At 43.6% G+C, this 13,280-nt stretch overlaps 1 protein-coding gene and 1 long non-coding RNA gene across 2 annotated transcripts; one reads left to right on the forward strand and one right to left on the reverse strand.

Moving 5' to 3' along the window:
* Positions 1-271: 271 nt before the first annotated feature.
* Positions 272-5,977, reverse strand: LOC127469403 (uncharacterized). The gene is made up of 3 exons (XR_007903966.1): positions 3,326-5,977; positions 2,567-2,776; positions 272-1,615 (listed from the first exon to the last, which is right to left on the reverse strand). It is a non-coding gene; the product is annotated as an uncharacterized LOC127469403 (long non-coding RNA).
* Positions 5,978-6,174: 197 nt separating this feature from the next.
* EPCAM (epithelial cell adhesion molecule) lies at positions 6,175-12,964 on the forward strand. The gene is made up of 9 exons (XM_051783599.1): positions 6,175-6,425; positions 6,871-6,975; positions 7,591-7,831; positions 8,114-8,179; positions 9,380-9,443; positions 9,808-9,909; positions 10,060-10,254; positions 10,635-10,676; positions 11,330-12,964. The coding sequence occupies exons 1-9, from the start codon at positions 6,353-6,355 to the stop codon at positions 11,369-11,371; spliced, it is 930 nt and encodes a 309-aa protein (XP_051639559.1). The 5' UTR covers positions 6,175-6,352; the 3' UTR covers positions 11,372-12,964.
* Positions 12,965-13,280: the final 316 nt, after the last annotated feature.

A 13,280-nucleotide genomic window follows, 5' to 3' on the forward strand; every position in this document is an offset into this window, starting at 1 on the left:
TTGGTGCTTTCAAAATAACATCCTAATTCTTTTCCTGAAGGCAAGTTCAGCATTTCTTCAATAAGAGCTGTTTGAGTGGCTGAAGAATAGGTGGGAGCCTTCAAACTCTTACCTAGCTGGCTTATTATTCTATAACTGGACAAAATGTGTTAATTTAATCAAATTTTTCTCATTTCGTTTTCCAGTTCCAAAGTTTACTGATCACATAATTCAGATCACAAAATTCAGATCACAAAGTCTTTCAAACATGGTATCTATTTATTCTCTGTTTTTATACTGTTGAAAACAATTGAATCTTTGTCCATGACAACATCCCCTATAATAGGGAAAACAGTAGTAGTGATTAAGAAACGATAATAGTAACAATAGTAGTAATTAAGACAGGACAGTTTTTTTGTTGTCAAGAGCCATACTTTCATGGCATGGCATTCAGAAGACTCATGCCATGAAAGGATTAATCAAGAGTAGTGTAGCTATAATTTCTGAAGGAAGAGAAAATTGTTTTATTTGGCTCCAATGCCCTCATACTGCTAAGAAAGGAGCTGCATGAAGTTTCATAGTGGGAAGACAGAACTTCAAGGGCAGCCCTCTTGGAGACTAAAAACAGACAAATTAAAATGTGAGCTGGAAAAAGTCCAAGATTTTCATTTTTTTTAACTCACATCCAATGGTCCAGGCTCCACACAGTTAAATTAGAGTTGCCACAGTTTGTTAAACATTGAATGCCCCTCCCAAGAAGCAATGGGGTCTATAATTACACCACAACAGGTCAAAAAGCCTTCTTGTTTCTCCGAGTTCAGTATGAACAAGCTGTAAAAATTCTCTTACTCAGAGGTTGAAGCAATAAAATGACTAGTACAAGGGTTGTAAATTAAAGTGCAAAGAGAAACAGATGAACTTTGGTAACAGCTATTGCTAACTGAATAAAAAAAAAGGGAAACTTGTGAACTGTGAAAGTAGTCACAATACAAAAGCAATTTATTTCAGCGAGGGGAAAAACCCCGACACCAATGGTAAACCCAGCTTTCTTAACCCCACTCTCTGCTGTCCGTTGTGTTATGCTAAATGGCGTTTGTGGGATGAGATTTTTCTGCCCAGCTCATGGGTGTATTTATTCACCTTTGCTTGGGGTATGACTACGCACACAAATTAGAGTGAGGCAAGAGTGGGTGGGGATTTACAGCGTGTTAGCTGCTCCCTGGAAACTGCCTCTGTGCATGCTGTGACCCTGTTTTCATTGAGGAACACACGGCTTCTGCTCACTGCTGGGCACAGCTGTGTCCATAGGTTGTTAATGTGGGTTACCTGACAAACTATAAATCCACACCCTCACTAGCCTTGCAGCAACCTGTACCTATATAAGACAAGTCCAGCACAAGCAAATTCAATGGCAGACACCTTCAGGTTGTGAGAGAAGTACTCAGTGTGCCTTCTGATAACACCACATTGAGACAGGACAACTATCTGTCTGTATAACCATCTGCTTCAGTTCTGCCCACAGCACAGAGATGTTGTCATGTGATAAAACATGTTAAAAACCACTTAGGACTCTTCAAACAATTTTTAACAAGTGTTTTGACAAAGTTCCATCTGTATCTTCTTTCACAGAAAATGGCTAGAAGGGAAAAAGAAAAAGTATTAGATGCCAGAATTGAAACTATTTTAGTGTAAATGGAGCTTATTTTAACTACAACTTGTGATCTGTTGTTTTCCTGTGAGCCCCTTCCAAACCTCACTAAACCAGGGAGTGTTCTAAGGGATCGGGCACAGTATGAAATCAAAAGGCTTGCCTTGCTGCTACACAGGAGTTGGAATGAAGAGTTACTAAGTTTTTTACATCCAGTGCTGCTCATTTTAAGCAGCTTTGAATGCTGACAATAGATGTTCTAAAAAATGCTGTCAGTAATAGAGCCACGGAGATGCATTTTCAGGTAAGTAGAGACGAGGATGACAAACCTGTTACTGACCCCACCCTCTGCAGTTAAGACTAAGCCCTGGCAGAGCGGTGAGGATGCCACAACGTATCAGACAGGTTGGTTTCTATAATCCTCAAAGACGCAAATAGAACATATGTTAATGGCATGAGCATTTCTCTCCTGTGGCTACACCCTGTCTAGTTTTATGAACCTCTGAACCAACAGCCCTTTACCTCTTAGTAGCTACTCTTACTTTTAGTCAAAGGTCTCCAGCCCAACAGAGACCCAGGTTGTGGGCTTCTGAAGCCGAGGACAGTTTTATGAGGGTTGCCACTGCCTCTGAACTAATTTCCATCTCCAGTGTGCGTTAAAATTTTGTCAAAATACACAGACATATTTTTAAACTTTTTTTATTATTAAAAAAAGTCACAATATAGAAAGAGGCAAAAAAACCCCAAACAAACAAACGTGTAAACTAGCTTTTTTTTTAGTGTTTGGAAGTTGTTAGACACTCAGTCTAGCAGAAAGACATGACTGCTCATTTGTTTTCTTACTGGCTCTATACCTGACCAGCTCCATATGGCTAAAACATCGAAGTTCTCCAAGACTCTCAATGTTCTCATTATTCAAATCAGCATAACAAGACTTACCTGTTATATGGTGGTTTTCAAACCTGCAGGAAAAATAAAAAGCGCAGAAGCACCAGTTTTATTGCAGTTCCTTGAGCAGCAGCATATGTCAATATGTGACGACATGGAATATTCAGAAACATGTTCTGGACAAGATACTGTATATAATTTCTCAACACTGTTCTCTTCCTACAGTCCTTTCACAGCTTCATTCTGTGTAGATGGTCCAGTCTGCCAAAAAATTTGAATGCAAACATCCTAGAGCTACCCTAATAAAGTTCCGGAACAAGTCTATAACATAGGTGACGTACATAGCAACATCTACTGTTCAAAATAGCTGTTGGCACTTTTGAGCATAAATGTTTCTGATTGTTTCTATCATTGTCAGCCTTAACCAGTTAAAAGCCATAATGAATTTTGAAAATCCATTGATTTTGTTAGAAAAACCTTAGCAACATTATGTTTTGCTATCTGCTATAATACATGACCTATTTTCTAGGGACCAGACTTTGGTTATCTTCACAAGGGTATACACCCAAAACCAATCAGGTTTGCAGCCTCTGAAGAATCTCAGTTAAAGCTCGATTGCCAAATACCCCAGTGGCACTGATCATGTTCTCTCCACTCATCTCTCTGATCTGCTGACCACAGTGCATGTCACAGCCCCACCTTGCATCGTTTCCTGATACTTCAGGAGTGACTCATACATCCTTGCGACTTTCCCTGAAAGCAGATTCCCCCACTTTCCTGTACCTGGGGAGTTTCACAAAGCCCACTTACCAAATTTGTAGTGAAGACCTGGAAATGACCCGGTAAAAACCTAGCTCAGATCTCAGTATCACACTAATTCTTATTGGCTTCAGAAAGAGCTGGATTTATCTCCTCAGATCTGATTCGCAGTTCACAGAAGTCAACAGAAAATCTCCTCGCGCTGGTGTCAACCTCTCCTGAGTACTTTAGTGAATAGAACTTTATTCTCCAAACAGACCTGAAGCAGTTGTAAATTACAGACCAAAAGTTGAAAAATGAAGATCACATCAGTTTTCCAAATATAGTTTCACATGGTGTATGTAGGTCTTGGTGACCAAAACTTTTTTTCTTTTTGCTATATGGCAGAGTCAGTAATGTGCTCGAAGCATTTAAATTATAATTTGTCTGAGCTGTAATTATGATTTAATAAGAGCAAACCACAACTAGCCTACACTGCACTGCCTAATCAGCATTCAGCTATTTGATAAGAGGAGGTATCTCCAACAGTTGATAAAATTATCCTGTTTATAACCAATATGCGAGGCCTTACCTTTAAAGCTGTGGGCTGAGGAAAGTTAATATAGAATAGCCATTGAATAAGGTCATGTATTCCAGCACAAAGAGTTAAAATTGCCACAAAAGTTACAAAGAATACACTGCCTCCCAACCCCCTGGAAACCAAAGTACTTGTGTAATAAAGCTACTGCAATACTCAGGTCCTTGTATCTGTTTAGCCACATGCCTGCTCTACTGGCTTTGATTCTAAGAAGAAACTTCCCTCAACTGTGAAAGAGGGTAAGATCAACACTATTGTCAATAGTCCCTCATTTCCATTGTCTTGCTGGGGAACAACATCACGTAGAGTAACTCCCCTTCAAAACCACTGAGCAACATTTAAACAATCATTTTTTCAGATTTGGAAACCTAGTGAAATCATGCATTGTGAGCTCTTTATTAGGTCCTGCAAACTGGAGCCAAATGAAGCACCATACTACAAAAAGCAACATGATACATCTATCTTTGTACCATTTAAGTATTTGAAATAAAAAAAAAAATAAGAAAAAAGGGCAAAAGGCTATAATAAAATTTATTGTTCCTTATTATTAGGGCTTGTGTCGCTCAGCTTGGCAATTTGATAACAAGATAACTCTTCTCATCTTGAACAAACTGGTACATTTACATAGAAAATGAGCTTACAGTAAGGCAGGCATTTCTGAGCCTATTGATGCTGCTCATCTTTCCAAAAAACACCATCATTTGACAGCAGCAATGCAAGATGTGTCTGAGTCTTCAATCTTCCCAAGTTTTCATATTGCTAGGATCAAGCTTTTATTTTGAGTCTTTGACAAGTGTATCAGAAGAATATAAGAAGCCACAAAAAACCTCAAAGAGAACCAAGATAAATGCTGCAAAACACCAATCTGGGCGGTATCAGGAGCAAACCCAAAGAACAGCCCTTTAACTTGGACCCATCTGAGACAGCACCTACCAGATTGCAGCAGGGCGCTGGATACAAAATACAAAACCAGATACAACACAAACAAGCTGCGCACAGAGACAAACCCACAAAGATAGCTCACCTGCATTTCATTTCAGAACGTGTAAAGCTTCCAAAGTTTCATTAACTGTGGTCTGCCTGTACAAACGCAGCAATGTGTTTTTATTGTACAGTGAACTGGTAAGAGGAAATTTCGAGTCTTTGAAAACGCTGTTGATTTCTCATACATGCAGGAACAGACTTAAAGGGACGTCATTCTGGTTTTTTCCTGTACTAAAATAACTTGTTTTTCTCAGGTACTAATATATCTTTCAGAAAGATCTATGCATATTTTTTAACTGAATTAATAAACTCAAGCTTCACAATATATTTCCAGTGTGGCATATCTTTTGTCTTCCATTTTGGCATTGCTTTTACTCTTAGGAAAGCCATTTTAAAGCCTGCAGCAGGCTTTCGCGTGTTTCCTTCTCAGCAACTTCGCAGGGCTCTGGCACTACTTCCCATTCTGTAGGTTCCCACAAAGCAGTGCTGCTCAGAGACAAAGCACCCAGAACTACGTTTTCCTGAACAAGGAAATGCGGATACTGCAGCACCAGGAGCGACTCTTCAGAACAGCCCCTAAGGTAGAGAGCTCTACTGGGTATAAGAAACAAACAAACAAAAGAAAATAAAAACGAAACACATAACCAGCACAAAGGTCCTTACGAAATAGTTCACTCTATACAGACAAGAGTTCTGGTTTTTAAGACAACTGAGGAATTATCAGGAGCTATGTCCGCCACAGAGCAGCTCACAGGGCATCCCCGGACGCGAACAAAGCTCTCTATGGAGTACGAGCATTCACTGCTGGCTCTCGGCTCGACGAGGGGGGAGCGGAGACAAGCCCCCGCCGCCCTCCCGAGGGAAGATCCCGGCGGCCACGCGGCCAGGGCAGGGACCTCGGGGCGGCCGCCCCAGGGCGCTGAAGGTCAGCGGCCAGCGCGGGAAACCCCGCGCCGGGAGCGGCACCGGCTCTGCTCCCCCTGCCCGTGTGTCACCGCGCAAACACGCCCGGGAGCTCCCTCGATGACTAACAGTTTCTCCTCGACGGCGGGGGCAGCTGTCCCCCGGATCGCCGCCGCAGCCCCGTCCCGCCGCCCCTCACAGCGCGGGCGGGGCGGTTTCGCAGCCCTTTTACCGGGCACGGCCGCGCCTCGGGACGCCCCTCGCTCCGCTACTCCCCCTCCCCATCTCCATCCCGCCAAAGAGGCTCTGCTTGGGCCGGGCCGGGAGCGGTTCCCGCCCTGCCCCATCCAGTTTCGCCCAGGTGCGGGGGGAGGAGGGGGCGGCGGTGGTTTAATGCGCGCTCGGCTGTCCCGGGGGAGGAGCCGCCGCCGCCCCCCCCGCGTCCCAGGTGTAACCGGAGCCGGGAGGGCGCGGCGCAGCCACCTCCACCTGCGGAACCTGTCGAGCGGCTCACTCCGCTCCGCCGCCGCTGCCGTGCACGTACCGCTCTCTGTCCGCCCGCGTCCCCGAGGACTTTCCCCCGGCCTCCCCGCGGCCCGCCGCCCGCCCCAGCCATGAAGCCGCTCTGCGGGGCTGCGCTCCTCCTGCTGCTGCTGTTCTGCACCGCCGTCTGTGCCCAGCAGAGCTGTGAGTACCCGCATCCCTCCGTCCGCCCTGCGCCCCGCTCCTGACGGGACTCCCCCATCCCGGGACCCCCTCCCGCCCCCCGCTGTCCCCGGAGCCGCCCCGGCGGCGCCACCACCAAGTTGCACCCCATTCCCTTCCCCCGGAGGTGCGGGGAGGGATCAGAACCTCCCGACCCGCGGCCCTTTGTCCCCGACCCGAGGGGAGCCCGGGCGTTCCCAGGGAAGCTCTCGCCCCGCTCTCGGGGAGGGAGGCGGGTGGCCAGGTGGGAAGCGGTGGGGTGCGAGCACGCCACGCCCAGGCGGCGAGGGGCGGCTTTGTCCGTCCTTCCCGGCTCCCGGCGGCAGGGCGCGGGCGGCGGTGCCCGGCTCCCTGCCCGGCTCCCTGCCCGGCTCCCTGCCCGGCTCCCTGCCCGCCGGACCCGCTCACGGCCGCGCTTCTCTTCCAGCGTGCATCTGCGAGATGAACAAGCGTGTCACCAACTGCAGGATAGACAATACGAAGTGTTTGTGCGACGCCGTCGGCTCCAGCATCACCGTGTACTGCGACACCCGTGAGTAAAAAGGGCACGGTGGGGAGGCAGAGCGCCGGGATATAGGTGAAAATGACCCTTGAATCCTCAGCAAATAATGGTAGTAAAGAAGGAATGCTTCTCCCTGGCCTTCCAGGTGAAGTGGCGACGGAAGATAAGCGTTTAGGATTCCTCCCGTGCGACTTCTGTAGAAGTGTGTACAGAGCTTACACTGATGCAGGCTCTCCTCTCCTCCTCTATATTCGTTCTCTAATGGCAAGGATTCCTCAAAGATGAATATTTAGCTTCCTTGCAAGCACATATTATCACTTTTGCTACGAATCTAGAGAGGAAAGAGCCTTGTCTCAAGACCTTACTCTAGGTTTGAGCTCAGCCAAGGTGTAAGTGAGCCTCTAGCTGTAAAAAATGGAAGCTGTAAGTCCTAAGGCTGGACTTCTTAGGCCTTTGTCTTGAGAGGCCGACATACCCGGTTGTATTGACTTCACGCACCACCTACACCTTAGACACCTGCTCTTCCATGTAATGGCTTCAAATCTGGTTGCTGCTGATGTAATCTTGTGTTTCTACGGACTAAGAGCTCTGTTTTGGACATGCGTGGTCTGATGCTGCATAACGTGACTTTCTGGTTATTTTTAGTGACTCCAAAATGCCTGTTGATGAAAGCAGAAGCGACGGGCTCAAAATCAGGGCGTCGTGAGAAACCAAAAGATGCGTTTCAAGATACCGATGGCCTTTATGATCCTGAGTGTGAAAACAGTGGTGCTTTCAAGGCGAAGCAGTGCAATGGAACCACCTGTTGGTGTGTGAATACAGCTGGTGTTAGAAGAACTGACAAACACGATTCAGACTTGAAATGCAATCAGTTAGTCAGAACGATGTAAGTCTTTCAACAGGGTGTGCTGTGACATGAAAACATTCCTGTATGAGGCTCTGCCTTGTGTGAATGATGTGCTGAGAATGAATGAAGATGGGGCAATAAGCACTTGGTTACTGCTGGGGTTTTTTTCTTCAGAAACAAGGAGACCTTAAAGGAGTTTGGAAGGGACTTAGCTTGCTTTGTTTTTATCTCACTGTTCTGTTTTTTAACCTGGGGTTAGATTTTTTTTTTTTGGTATGAGTTTTATAGGCACATGCTTTAAGAATATTCATTATACTTCAGATGGATCATCATTGAAATGAAACATGCTGAGAGAAATGCTCCTTTGAACGCCGAATCTTTAAAGAAGTAAGTGATGATTGTAAGATGTCATGTCCTGTCTGCATGCTCCACTAGATATCTAGTGTAATTCTAAATAATTGTTTAAAAGCACTGTAAAACTTATGAACTGATTTGTAAGACATCTAGACATGAGCTACGAATCCTTCATAGAAATGCTTTAATTTTTTATTGGAAATAAATTAAGTGCTGAGATTCGTTTCCATTTAAAATTGATTTCTACCTTTTTTTTTTTCCTAAAATCAATATACTAAAGGAGATGGGAGGTGATAGGTGATACTGGCTAGAAAGTAAACTGACAAAGATGGCAGAGGGACTACATAGAAGCAGCGGGAGAAAAAGAACAGTTTAGTTATTTTGCCTGTAACAAAATCCTACTTCTCTCTGTAAGAGGTCATAGAGCAAGAAAGATGTGCTTGTAGCTATTAGATATTCCATTTTATGGAACAAAAGCTGCTGCTCTCCAGCTCCTCTTCTGTATAACACTGCAGTAGTGTGTTTATTTTTCAATAAGTGCATCTTCGTTGTTAGGAGATAACTGAACTGTAGTATACTTTATAAAGAGAGTGTACTGGTTTTGGCTGGGATGGAGTTAACTTTCTCGGTAGCAGTTTGTATGGTGCTGTGTTTTAGACCAGTGACCAAAACAGTGCTAATAAGTCACTAATATTTTAGATGTTGCCGAATAGGGCTTACGTAATGTCAAGACCTTCTCAAACTCTCCCTCTGCTGCCCCAGGGAGTAGGTTGGAGGTGGGCAAGAGGCTGGGAAGGGGACAGGGCTGACCTGAACTGACTGAAGAAATAACCCATATTGTATAATGTCATGCTCAGCAATAAATCTGGGGGAAAGTTTTTCCCAAGTAGCCATTGCTCAGAGATTGGCTGGACATTGATCTGCTAGTGCTGAGTGATTATTGCTTTTGCACCAATTGTTTTTTGGTTTTTTTTCCCCCACCCAATGCTTTCACTTATTAAACTGTCTTTATTTTGACCCATGAGGGGTTTTTTTCCTTATTTTTGCCCTTCTGATTCTTTTCCCAATCATGCCAGGGGGAAGTGAGTGAGAGGCTAGGTAAACATTTAGCTCCTGGCTGAGGCTCACCCCCGACAGAGAGACTGCAGGAAAAAACAATTACACTGGTCTTTTCTGCTTCTGAAATATGTGTAAAATAGTAGTTTCTAACACATGGCTTTAATATCCTTACAGGTTCTTCACGGATACAATTACCAATCGTTATTTGCTGAATGGACGCTATATAACTAATGTTGTGGTAAGAGGCACATAATTTTTAGTAAAGTATCATTATTTTATTTTGCTGTGAGTAACTTTGAAAACTCTTGTTTGACTAATGCAGTAGAGCATGAGTCTTATTAGAAGCTCTCAAAGTAGTGACACTTATTAAGCAGTTAGCAAATAGCTGTATCTGAACTGAATGCTGAGAAATTACACTGTTCTCCTTAGTCTGTAGATGAATTCTTTGCTTCCATTAAAAAGTGGAATTTGAATCGTACTGTAAACAGCTGGCTTGAGATGAAGTATCATAAACTTGATTCAGGATGTGGGTTCGCGAGGTGGATCATAATATTTTGCCAGGCTTTAAACTCCTTCTTAATACCACACTGTATTTTTTGCAGTATGAAAACCCCTACATTACTATTGATCTGAAGCAGAATTCCTCAGACAAATATTCTGGAGGTGTGGATATAGCTGATGTGGCCTACTACTTTGAAAAAGATGTAAGTGTGTCCTGGGTAAAGTCTGCCAGAGGCTGGCTGTGTGTATTGCACTGCATTTGGGAATCAAAGCAAGATGAATTATTGCAGGGCCTGGATAAATGCCTACTACGATGTGAACTAGTAAGTCTCTCCTTTCCTATCGGTTTTTAGGTGAAAGGTGACTCCATCTTTCATAGTAACACACTAAATCTCACCATTGATAACGAACCGCTGAAGCTTGAGAGGACAGTGGTCTACTACGTTGATGAAATAGCACCAGAGTTTTCCATGAAGTCTCTGACTCCTGGCCTGATTGCTGTCATTGTTGTAGTAGTGATAGCGATAGTTGCTGCAATTGTTGTTCTGGTAAGTTCTAACAAAGCTGCCAACGGTGCAATTTGGGAAGTAATAATGTACCAGGGTAATTGGATGCTGACAGAAACAGTCTCCCTCTCTAAATTGGCTGGCTTCTGCAGACTTGAGAGGTGGGAAATTGATGATGGGCATACTGTCACTTTAAAGTTAAAACTGAAGGTTGTCACCTGAAAAACAAGTATGGGGAACAATTCACTGAGATTAAGAAAGTACCTCCTGCTTTAAAGTAGTTGAGACTGACACACAACCTCTTTTGTACCTCACTTTGGAAGGAGTTTTGTGTTTTGTGTTTTCAAGTTTTGTGTTTTAAAGTCAAAACCAGATTAAGTTACAAGTAAATCAAGAATAAAAAAAATTGTGTTCTCTTACAGGTCCTCACAAGGAGAAGGAAAGGGAAGTACGTGAAAGCTGAGGTAAATAATTTCTATTTGTGGTCTACATACGGGGAGGAGGTTGACCAGAAACCAGAAACTCCTAAGTTTGGTGTAGGTTGAAAGCTTGCTTTGGGTGCTTCATCTGTGTTCAAGGAGACTGAAAGTATTCACATTCTGTAGCTAGTTTTCACATCTTGTGTAGTTTTGCACTACTTCCAGTGGGAACTGGTGATCTGCTGTTTCGCAGGTCTGGGGGGTGGGGTGCGCTTCTGAGGACAAGTACTACTTTTTACATATCTATAGCAAGGGGCTGTACAATCCACAGGAAATACTGATAGTCTTGTTTGGTAATGAAGACCTTTACTGAGGTATTTGCATGCAGCTTGCAGTGCCTATTGAAAGAGCTACTTTCCAATGGAATAGAAAACGATGCTTCCTGCCAAGTGTGGAGTCTTTTGTAAAGTAATTCAAACAATGTTGTAGCTAAATAGAAACGTCTGCTTCGTGCACACACCCTAAATAGTGCTTTGTTCTTAACCAAAAAAAAAAAAAAAAAGCTGGTGGTTTTAGTATGGTTGATAGTGTTGCATCAAATGCATTTGCTAATAAAAATCCAAGCTGCAAAATCCCACTGACTTCCTAACATTGAGAAGTAGCACAACTGTTGATTTCCCTCTACCTCCTCCCCTCAGGTGAAGGAAATGAATGAAATGCATAGAGGACTGAATGCTTAACGAAAACAACTGAAGACAAGTAAGATTCAAACAAGAAGACAACAAACATCATTGAAGGCATGGATCTTAACTCTTAAAAGTTTCCTCCTGAAAGGGAGGCAATTGTGCTCACTTAATGATTGGTAAAACAGCCAAGATTGGTAACCATGCTTTTACTATTTGTTGAGGGTTAAATCTTAAACACCCCGTCTTACTCAAGTCAAACTTAACTATTGCTCCTTGATTTTACTTTTTTTGATGATGATAAAATGAGTTGTCATCTGCTGTTACTAGGGTTTTGGAGCATACATGCTTAAATGGTTATTTTGCCCTTGTGGGAGTTTTGTTGAAAATGATTGTGTAGCCACGTTGTAATGAGACTGTCTCCTGTATAACTAAACATGATGTTTTTATGGCAGTTTGTACATATTTGAAGTTGCTGTAACTTTTTTATGACTTGAATTAATAAAACTTGGAAACAGGCTTCTACTTCTTCCATGTTGAAATGATGATCTGCTAAGTTATCATGCTTACAAATTTGTAGTTTAATATTTCCTTAAAGGAAGCAACCTCAGCATAGGTGAAAATATCCTAGAACTCCAGTTAGCAGTTTGTATTAGCCATCTAATATCTAAATAGCATGATAGTTTTTCTTGAAACTGTGAAAAGCTTGCAACAGGAGTGAAATGAAATACGGAGGATTGTTGTATAAAAAATCAAGATGCTGAGAATGTAGTAATTTCAGGAATGCATAGACTACTCTTTCAAATGCTATGTTAGTATTTAAAATAAGCCTCTAATCTAGAACATCTCTGGTGCAGGGTTGGGGGTGGGCAGGTTTGGCATCTGATGGTGGAGCTGGGGAAGAGCAATTTACACTACTACTGTGATTTGCTAAGCTGTCCATTGCAAAGCTGTTGCACAGCAAGAAGCTGTTTCTGCTTTTGTTACTGTTCACTGTCCTGGAGGCAGACCAGACTTACACAGGCTGCCTGCCTCCCAGAGCCTTGGACAAGAGAGCTTGCTTTGGCTGTCAGTAATCTGTGTCACATATGTTGGCTAGAAATCCATCCAGGATATCTGATTTATAAAGGAAATGCTGTAACTCCTGTTGCCAAAGAAATAATGAGATGCAAGATAAGGAACTGAATGACAAACCTTGTTACTAATGTGGTGTTTGTTTTGACCCCCACTGCCTAAAACAGGAAAAGTAGGATAAACCAGTGAGAGGATATTTTATGTACTGTTCATAAAATTAAATGTGAAGCATACCCTATCTGTGTGCCTGGTAGATACCACAGGGAAGTCGCTGAACTGTGTTGATGTACCTCTGTCATAGCTCACCAGGATGCCTTCTGCCTTTCAACAAGGTGGTACCTGACGCGCTTGTGTTGCTGTGTTGGATATTGTACCAAAGTCCTGCAGGAGAGGGTTTACTGGAGTGTTTTGCAGCCTGTTCCAGCAGCTTTGTCAGTGGTAACTTCTGTAGGGCAGGCTCTCCCCCTGCTGATACATGCCACTCCCTTTGTGCCCAGGTATTTGGGCGGTTGGCTGAGGTATGAGTTTTGTACAATTCTTTAACCTCTTAAATAAATAAAGCCAAGTTTTCAGTAAGTTTCTCTTGTGCTGAGTCCATGTGTTTTATTGTCTTCCCCAATGCTTCTGTGTCAATATTCTCTAACTCTCTTAAATGTCTGCAATATGGTATCTTTGCCATTTCTTTCTTCTCCCTAAGATCCTAATGCCATTGTTTTCTCTCCTGCTCTCCCTACCCTCCCCATCCCAATTTCAGCCACGGTTTTGGCCTGTGGGGTGGAAAGAGTTGTGTGCTGTGGCTGGGCTGGAGCTGCACATGTGCTGACTTGACTGGGCTGGCTGGTATGTACCTGCTGTGTGGCCTGGACCTTGTCCCAGGCCGTTTGTTTGAACA

Source organism: Manacus candei, unplaced genomic scaffold, assembly GCF_025592945.1.
Source record: "Manacus candei isolate 608988 ecotype Guabito, Panama unplaced genomic scaffold, ASM2559294v1 h1tg000017l, whole genome shotgun sequence".
Taxonomy (NCBI): Eukaryota; Metazoa; Chordata; class Aves; order Passeriformes; family Pipridae; genus Manacus; species Manacus candei.

What these genes read in the sequence shown, in the direction of transcription:
- EPCAM (XM_051783599.1), top strand. Translation starts at nt 6,353, where the DNA reads ATGAAGCCGCTCTGCGGGGCTGCGCTCCTCCTGCTGCTGCTGTTCTGC. An exon ending in CACCGTGTACTGCGACACCC is followed by an intron (nt 6,976 to 7,590) that starts GTGAGTAAAAAG and finishes GGTTATTTTTAG; the next exon opens with TGACTCCAAAATGCCTGTTG. An exon ending in GGAAGTACGTGAAAGCTGAG is followed by an intron (nt 10,677 to 11,329) that starts GTAAATAATTTC and finishes TCCTCCCCTCAG; the next exon opens with GTGAAGGAAATGAATGAAAT.